General features: G+C 42.8%; 1 protein-coding gene and 1 pseudogene across 1 annotated transcript; one reads left to right on the top strand and one right to left on the bottom strand.

Annotated features, from left to right (window-relative positions):
• LOC119280349 overlaps positions 1 to 1,253 on the bottom strand; it is a 2,401-nt pseudogene extending 1,148 nt beyond the window's left edge.
• Positions 1,254 to 6,687: 5,434 nt separating this feature from the next.
• Positions 6,688 to 7,973, top strand: LOC119282743 (MADS-box transcription factor 47-like). Its single transcript, XM_037562863.1, has one exon. The coding sequence runs from the start codon at positions 6,732 to 6,734 to the stop codon at positions 7,758 to 7,760; it is 1,029 nt and encodes a 342-aa protein (XP_037418760.1). The 5' UTR covers positions 6,688 to 6,731; the 3' UTR covers positions 7,761 to 7,973.
• The last annotated feature ends 1,808 nt before the right edge of the window (positions 7,974 to 9,781 follow it).

Genomic DNA, 9,781 nt, shown 5'->3' with positions numbered 1-9,781 from the left:
AATTAAAATCCTTCGAGACATAGTTATGTCACTACATCTATTAGTTCGGAAAATTAAAAAACTTAAATTTGGACATGTTTTGCAAAAAAAGTGTTATGAAAAAGTAACACGGCCATATCTTTTGCATATGATGTCGAAACAAACGCATAATATATCAAAACAATTAGCACGAAAATCCGCATCCGATTTGGGCGACCGTAGGCCTGTTTGAATTTTTTTAGAATCCTCAAATTTTGAAAGGAAAAAAAAAGATATGCTCAAATTTCAGTTTTTTTTGTTAAATCTGGTCAAACTATGGTCAAACTACTTATTCAAGAAGTATTAGTGGTACTAAATAATTATTCAAGAAAATTAATGTTACTAAATAATTATTTCAGTATTTTGAATTTTTGTCAAATCTAGTCAAACTATGGTCAAACTACTTATTCAAGAAATATTAGTGTTAGTACATAATTATTGTTTTTTAGAATAATAGTTTCAAACTCAAACAGTGAAACATGTGGCTTCATGCTCAAGCTAAACTCCTGAGGGTTAATAGGATTGACAGCTTACTATTGTCAGGAAAACAACAAGTGCAGACTTGGAAACGAGGGAGAATAGAACCCGGAAGTTAAGTTTGCTCAGGCTGGAGTAGTGAGAGGATGGCTGACCGGCCGGGAAGTTAGATGATTTGAAACGATGAGGGGTGATTAGAGATTAGAGGTTAAATTGAGTAGTGATGGGTGGTGATTAGAGATTAAATTGTAAAAAATTTCAGAAATTTGAAAATCAAAAAATAAAATTTCATAAAAAATAAAAATTTCTTTTAGTCCCAGTTGGTGTGGAGCTCCAGACAGAGGCCACGTGGAGGGCGTTTAGTCCCGATTCGTATAAGAACCAGGACTAAAGGCCCTCTAGAACCGGGACAAATGGGCCTTTTTCTACAAGTGCACGACCTCGCCAGTACCCTCCCCCGCCAGCAAGTGGTCGTCGGCAGCGCCCTCCTCCCTCGCGCCAGCCCCCACACCCTCCCCCGCCAGGAAACGTTCCACGACGGAGTCGACGGAGGGGTGGCCGAAGGAGAAGACATTACCACCGGGCGAGAAGGCGAGGGCTGCCACCTGGGCGCCGGTGAGGACCGCCAGATCGGTGGCCTTGCGGAAGAACCCCACGCGGCGTTTGGAGTAGCAAACGTGCCGCGCATCCTTCTACTCGATCTGGCGGATGACGGTCTTCTTCCGGCCGCTGCCGCCTCTCCGGTTGGGCGCCGCCATTACTCTCGCTTGGTGGCTGGGCTCTGAAAGGGAGGTGAGGAGTGTGTGGCTACGTCTCAGGCTCGGGGTGGTTTATATAGCAATCGGAGCCACGTACATTAAAACTCGTGATTGGAATCGATATGCGCTGAGCTGTATGCATTGAAACTCACGCGTCAAAGATAACTACGTACTCTGTGACGTACATTAGTAAGTAATTCGTTCGCACCAAAAAAAAAATCAGACGTGACAATAAAAAAGAAAGATCGGGACTTTACAACAATATGTCCATGTATATATTGTTTGACGCACAAAAGCTAGCATTCCTAACCATGTATACATGGGATTCTATAAAAAAGACAATGTAGTTGGGAAATAATTTATCTTTTTCCGGGGCACATTTGTTACAACACAAAATATATATATGCGTGCAACCATAAAGAAATGGCACGTCTACGCACTCGCTACATCAATCACCATCAAGTATATGTTAGCGTGATATTTCCCAAAATAATTAATGGGAAATATCACGCTAACATCCTATTTGTCTGGGTGAACAGTTTCAAATATGGGTCTTTCTATATCACATCTAGATGTGAGATAATACCTCACATCTAACATGATATCCTACATTAACATATAAATAAAAGGCCCATAGTCATGTCACATCTTAGTTTTGTGGCCCTCTTTATTTGGTGTTTTCTGTCGTTGTACTACATGCAAAAACGACAGACAAATGGTCCGATCGCCCCTAGCTGGAGTCTGGTCGTGGGATGGAACGACTAATCAAGCAATTAATTATGTCCACCAAGAAGATAGTAAAGCATTGTGTTTACATTGGCGTTTTAGAGTATACTACAGGATCAGAGGAAGTAAGGTTGGTTAGTCAAAATAAAATCCAATTGCGAGTCTAAGGTGGACTTATAACTGGTACAAAAAAATTGGGTCTTAGTTGCGAGTCAAATGTAGACTTGCAACTGAGACAAAAAAAGATCGGGTCTCAATTGCAAGTTGAGAATGGAGTTACAATTGGGATAAAAAAAAGGTCGGGTCCCAGTTGCATGTTGAGCATGAGCTTGCAAGTGGAACAAAAAAAGTTCAGATCCAGTTGCGAGTCTAGGATGGACTTGCAACTAGGACGAAAAGAAGGTTGGACATCAGTTGCGACTCAAAAGGTGGACTTGCAACTGGACAAAAAAAAAGACCGTCCCCAATTGCAAGTCGAGGTGGACTTGTAACTCGTACGAAAAAGATCGAACGCCGGTAGCGAATTGAGAGTGGACTTGCAACTACGACAAAAAATAGTTAGACATCAGTTGTGAGTCAAACATGGACTTGCAACCGAGACAAAAAAATCGGCCTTATTTGCGAGTCAAGAATGGACTTGCAACTAAGACAAAAAGACCGAACTTCAGTTGCGAGTTGGAGATGGACTTGTAACTGAGACAAAATAATAAGTTCTAGTGCATCACTGGTGTGCTCAAACATTGAAGCTCTTGACATCCGCTTCCCAATCGCTTTCAAAATAAATAAATAAAAGCTGAGCACCGCAGCCCAACTAGGTGGCATAGCTGCAGCAGAAATTAACATAACCAAAATGCCAACATGCCAACATGTGTAGACACAAGAGACGGGCGAGTTGGAAGCAGCGTAACAACCGCTCCACACGAGCCTGTGCGCATAAAAAGTGTGAATCATCGAACGGTCCTGGACACTTAGATGTGAGATAACTATTTCACATCTAGATGTGAAATAGCAAATCTGTTCAAATATATTAAAACAGTTACACTATGTTTAGCACAGTGTTTGGCCATGTCAAAACAAATCGAGCTGAAGAACCACTTTTTCGCTCTAATAAATGGAGCACCGGTACAGGGAGATTGCATATATGCATCCAGATTGAAGATCCAAATCATCACCTAGATGCATGATGCGTACAACCAGAGATGGCAGAGCAGCACTCTCATGTTATGGCAAAATAATTGGAGAGAGACCATTCTCAAAGATAAATTTCCTGAGTTGTTCTCTTCTGCTATTCAATAAGTCGCACAAGCCTACCAGCAATACCAAAAGTTGATGCTCTTGCTCCAACAGTACAGCTCAATGTGAAATCTGATAAATGGGCATACCCATGGAAACTGGAAAGCACCTAGTTATTCATCTCTACTGTTACAACGGAGTTTGTTCTGTCGCCTCCCTCCACCCAGTTTTTTTCTCCCAGGTTCCCCTCCACCCTTTGCATGAGCTCTATCATAGCCGCAAGGTTCATGCCTGAAGCCTTGAGGAAGGCGACCTTGTTCTTCGGCGTGTTCAATCTGCCAAGAATTCAAATAAGTTGACGCCGAAGCAGGAAGGCCCTTATCAGGTAATACGAGTCGCCAGGCCCGCGCAGTCCGCCCGGAGACCGAATATGGCATTCCAGTGAGCAACTCCTGGAATATCATACAAAGGTTTCTTTCCTTTCAAATCACATTCACTTGGAGTGTTTGAGTTCAAAGTTTCCCAATAATTCTTCAGGAAAAGGACTGAGTCTGAAACCTTTGCTATACCTTTGTTATGCACAATGTCATCTCTAAGATGCCAGGAACGCCATAGTACCAAGAGCAGTTTTTCTCGCATGTCTCCATAACAAAGACTGAGTGCATTTAGAAGCCAGTCCGGGTCACGGGTAACAAGAGACATTTCACTTGGCAAGGCCCGGTGCTCTCTCATATTCTCTCAAAGAGTTTTAGCTTATGTGCATTTCAGAACAACATGTTGAGCTTCCTCTGTGTCTCTACCACATATATTGCATATGCCATCAATTTCGAGTGTTCCCCTTCTTTTGTTCTCTTTTGTGGGTAGAGAATCAGTGGCAATTCTCCAGGCCACAACACAGATTTTGTGAGTGATGCTTGATTTCCAAATCAAATTCTAGAGATTTTCCCTTCCGGTATCGACATTACTTGATGATCCAGAAGTTGTTCCCTTCTGCTAAAAGTACATGCCCAGCGTGCAGGCACTTCTAACCGTGAAAATGCCATTTTTCTCATAGTTCCAGGCAAGGTGGTCCTTGGTTTCGCTAACGGGGAGTTTTATCTTGCAAATTCATCTGCATCAAATCTATAGAATAGTTGATTAATAAGTGGAACATTCCATTCTCTAGTTTGTGGCAAAATTAGCTGATTAACCCATCTGATTCGGCTACGAGTTCTGAGAGATTTTACCATGAGTCCAGATTGCCCTGGGATCCAATTATCCCTGAGAACTTGGATACTTTCACCATCCCCAACTCTCCACACAACACCTTTTTTTAAGAGTTCAAGCCCGAACTCGACCCCCCTCCACACGGGGGATGCATCAGACGCGAAAACCGTGTCTAGCAAATTGCCTTTAGGATAATATTTTGATTTCAAGAGTCGAGCACACAAGCTATCCAGACACTGAATCAAATGCCATGCTTGTTTTGCAAGGAGAGCTTGGTTGAACATTTGCATGTCACGGAGGCCCAGACCACCTTGACATTTAGGTTGTTTCATTTTCTCCCAAGACATCCAGTGGACTATTCTCTGATTTTTTTTGTTGTCTACTACGTTTCCCAACACACCTTTCCCCATCAGTTTGAGCTTTAGGATGAACTAGCTAGTGCGTGCAGTTTTAAAACAATTCGCAAACCCACCAACCAACCGATCAGTCCTACCAGTAGGCAATAATCAGGTCTAATACAGATTGAATCTTACTGTTTAAAGTTGTCCATGTACTACTAGTATACTATTGTACATACTTGTCCAGATAGCATGCCATAGCACGGCCCTTACTACGGCCAGCCTAGGGCCTTTTCTCATCTCCACAAAAAAGAAACTGAATGATCCAATTGTAGTTTTCAGTCGATTGACATAGCCAGTGCCATTTATTAATACATGCACTAACAAAAAGGGTTGAATGATCTTAACGACTAAAAATTGTGACCTTAAGTTTGAAAAATTACAATATCTGAACAACTAAAAATCATGAATCTAAGCATGAAAAAAAAAACAAGATCCAAACAGCTAAAAATCATGAACTTGGTACTGTTGGAGCAATAAAAATATTTATCGTCCACGGGAAAATCTTTGACATAGACTTGTTCTTCAATAGCAAAAGAGAACAACTCAAGAAATTTTTGTTTGTGAATGGTCTTTCCCCAATTATCTTGCCATAACATGAAAGAACTGCCCTGCCCTGCCCTGAAGTGCACTTGGCTACCATCTTAAAATCTAGCATGAACTGATAGTGCTTTTCAACCAAAAGGAACCAGCAGGCATGTTGCAATGGCTTCGGCCACGCCCCTAGTGACAATTCCTTTGAAATGATCTTTTATCCATCTCTAGTTATATGCACCATGCATTTAGCTGACGATCCATCGACCTATCTTGATGCATGTATGCAATCTCGTTGTTCATGTGCTCCATTTATAACAGTATAAAAAAGTGCTTCATCACCTCTGTTTGTTTTCACGTAGCCAAACATACACTCTGCTAAACAATATTATTTTAATATATTTGAAAGTGTTTACCCGAACAAGAATGCAATTATTAATTGGAGAATTCATGCTAACATAGACACGAGGCCCTTCCAAGTGCTCCATGATGTACATGTGCTTAGCATGCCATATAGGCAAAAAAATATAATGTGGCGTTGTAGTTAAGACGAGAGAGAATATTTTGGTGACCCCAGAAAGAACCAACTCCAAGCGCGCGAACTTGTGCAAAACACTTACATGAAAGAGGTTTTCCCTATGCATGGGAGAGTTTGGTTGTTAAACAATTAAATGTAGAAAGCTTAGCAACAACAAACTAAGAACCTATGCATTGTGATCTTCCGTTGATTAAATATTTAATGCTCTTGGCACCCATCTAAGCACCAATGCATTGGAAGTAGCCTGAGGATTATTGGTGTTGTGCGCACGAGATCGTACCGCACGGTGGTGTAGGTATGACATTTTGAAGGCGATTGAAGGCACAGATATATGTTCCATGTGTTGTATCAAATATGTGCCCAGAAAAAAATACATTATTTCTCAACTACTACTTTCTCGGTCCCAAATTACTCGTCACAAAAATGGATCAGAAGTAAAATACATGTAGACACGTCCTTGTCTAAGACAAGTAATTTCGGACGAAGGAACGCTTGCTTTTAATCCTCAAAGAAGAAAAAAAAGGAGCACTTGCTTTTGTGCGTCCAACAATATTTTGTTGCCACGTCCCGATGGATTCAGCTTAGCGCATACCAAATCGCATACAAAAAAAGGAAAAAAAAGGACAGCTTTCTTTTCGGGTGCGAAGGAATAGTTTCTAAATATACGGTGTATGTAGTTATCCTTCGACGCGTGAGTTTAATGTATACAGCTCAGCCTATCACCAGTTTTAATGTACGTCGCCCAGCCAAGCTATATAAAGCCCCCCGCGACCCCGAGACGTAGCCAGAGCCACTCCTCTACCTCCCTTCTCTGAGCCTATACACCGAGCGAGCGAGCGAGCAATGGCGGCGCCCAACCGGAGAGGTGGCAGCGGCCGGAAGAAGATCGTCATCCGCCGGATCGAGCAGGAGGATGCCCGGTTCGTCTGCTACTCCAAGCGCCGCCAGGGGTTCTTCAGCAAGGCCACGGATCTGGCGGTCCTGACCGGTGCCCAGGTGGCCGCCCTCGCTTTCTCTCCCCGCGGCAGGGCCTTCTCCTTCGGCCACCCCTCCGTCGACTCCGTCGTGGAACGCTTCCTGGCGGGGGAGGCTGCGGGGGCTCGCGCGAGGGAGGAGGCCGCTGCCGACGACCGCTTGCTGGCGGGGGAGGGCGCCGGGGAGGGCGCTGCCGGTGAAGACGAGAAGCTCGAGAAGCTGCAGCAGGAGTTCGACGAGCTGCGCATGGAGCTGGCCGAGGTGAAGAAGCAGACCAAGCGCACGGAAAAGGCCATGGCGAAAGAGCGCTCTGCGGGGGACCAGATAGCGGCTTGGTTCGACACCAAGGCGCGGGACATGGGAGACGAGGACATGGCGGCCTTCTTCGCCGCACTGATGCAGGTGAAGGACGCCGTCTCCGATCGCGCCAACCAGGTTCTCCTCGAGGCAATGCACGCCCACATGAGCCGCATGGCGGAGGTGGCTCCGCCGCTGCCGCCGCCCCAGATCTTCGGTGGCAGCACCTTCGAGTTCGGTAGCAGCAGCGGCACCGCCAACGACGGGATGGAGTTCCAGTTTCTGGCGCCTCCGCCACAGGAGCAGGGGTTCGAGGCCGGGATGGATATGCAGCAGATGGTGATGGCGCCGCCCCCTACGTCTCACGTGGTCGCCGCCGGGATGGATGTGCAGGACATGCCTCCGCCGCCGGGGTTGGCCGCCGGGATGGATCTGGAGCAGATGCAGATGACGATGCCTAAGCCGCCGGGGTTCGACGCAGGGCTAGACAAGGAGATAGATCAATGGCTTGATGTGATGCTGCCGCGTCCAGAGTTCACTGCCGGGATGGAGACGGTGCAGCAGGGGCTCGATCAACCGAACGCCGGCTTCCCGTACTGAGATCCAGTCAGAGCCCGAGTCCAGTGCATGCAGGCATGCGTATGGAGTCGTCTACTTAAGTCTTCCCGTCAATCTTTTTTTTTTGGTTTGAAATGAAGTCGTCGCGTCAATCTTTGGTACATGCTCTGCATCTACCCCTGAATCTGGACGAAATTAAATATTTCGTCAATATTTTTATTTGGTCTTTTCCTTTCTTTATCATGCATATCCGTGATTAATGAGTTGTAATCTGTATTGCACTGATATGAATGAAATACAAAGGTCGATCTGTGCTGGATGTACATCTATCTATTAATTACTGTGTATACTATTACTAAAATAAGGGATTACCGAGCTATCACATGCATTCACATAATCTACAATTTTGACACCGTTTATCAGATTTTTTAATGGCCGAGATTTAAAGATTCAAAAATTACATACGACTATATTTGTTACAAACAAGTCACGTCAGAGGAGGTACATCCATATGACATATGTATATGCAAACAGAATTATACATGCAAAAACCGCATGGGACATGTTGTTAGCAAATTCAAAATCCGTATACAATAGACGTGCAAATAATAATAATAATACCAACATGCAACATGAACTACACCCGCACTCGCGTCTGTAGCATGGCAACCAAGACGCCCAAGCATAGAAAAAAAATCGACGAAATTTCCGAAATTTCTCGAAATTTCGCTCATTTCGAGGGTCCTCGAAACATTTACGTTTCATTTAAACTATTTCGGTATTTTAAAATTAAACGTATAAAAGAAAGCTGGAATCCAACTAAGTGGTCTTCATATGCTTAGCAGAGTGGTAGGCTTGTGTTATTACACACTTTAGGGCCTCCGTTCGAATCCCAGGGGCGCAATTGTTTTACTACTTTACTATTCCAACTATACGAAAATTTGTCAAAAATTTATGCGTGATTCAAACCTAGATCTACAAAGACTGAAGTAGTGATCACACCATTAGGATAGACTGAGTTCTGGTGAAAAATTCATGCTAAAAATTTACTTACTCAATACTCTGTGTTTGAATTTATTCAAATTTAATAAATTTTTTTGTTAATTTGCTCGAAATGGTTTTCGAAATTTTCAAAATTTCTGAAATTTCTGTGCTTTCGAGGGTGAGCGAAAAAAAGGTTTCGAAAGTGAAAACTATGCGCCCAAGCGTCCAAGACAGCTACAGTGCAGCATGCCTATAAATTTATTCAGGCCAGCCATACTTGCACGTATGAAAGTTAACTAGGAGTACTATAAACTTCAATAGACATGTCTCGTCTATTAGGCACAATATTTTGCCCGGTAGATTAGGATCAGGAGTATGAGAAACAAAAAAGGCTGCGAACATACAAATAAATGGAGATATTTGAAATACAAATAAAAGTACGGGCTTTCAAAAAAAGATAGAATGAGGTGTCAGCATGCAATGATTACAAACTACGTATGTTTGTAAACAAAAACGCAAGAACTGATGCATAAATCTAAATATCAAGAGGAATATATGTCACTAATTCTAAATAAAATATAATCAAAATCGACGTGCCTTAAAAATACACGATCTCTTGATTCTAATATAAAGGTTGTGATTAAAAGATAAAAAAGGTATTCATGACTTTAATCAGTGAGCAACGGCCACACAAAAAAAGGATCGCATACATAAGCATCGAGAAATTAGCCATTTGGGTTTGCATCTATGAGGCACATATAGACAAGGAAAGGCCTACCGGTAAAAAAATGAAATACTTTTGCATAGGAATATATGTTCTCCCTCGGTTGTTTTTACGCCATTTATTATATTTGTCCGAAGCCAAATTCTGTAAAAGCTTGAATATATTTATAGGAAAAATATCAAGATCTAAAATACCCAATAAACATAATATGACAATTTTATTCCACAATGGATCTAATGATGTCAATTTGTATTTTTTTCATAAAAAAGATAGTGAAACATTAAAGAGTTTGACTTGAGACAAGCTCATATTCAGAGTAGAAAGAAACGGAGGGAGTACATAAATTTTCATGAGG

The sequence above is a fragment of the Triticum dicoccoides genome, chromosome 3B (genome assembly GCF_002162155.2).
Source record: "Triticum dicoccoides isolate Atlit2015 ecotype Zavitan chromosome 3B, WEW_v2.0, whole genome shotgun sequence".
In the NCBI taxonomy this organism is placed as follows: Eukaryota; Viridiplantae; Streptophyta; class Magnoliopsida; order Poales; family Poaceae; genus Triticum; species Triticum dicoccoides.
The sequence above is the reverse complement of the archived record's forward strand: the minus strand, read 5'-3'. Positions and strand labels throughout refer to the sequence as shown.

Bases quoted from the DNA above. Each gene is read 5' to 3' on its own strand.
- LOC119282743 (XM_037562863.1), top strand. From the start codon at position 6,732: ATGGCGGCGCCCAACCGGAGAGGTGGCAGCGGCCGGAAGAAGATCGTC.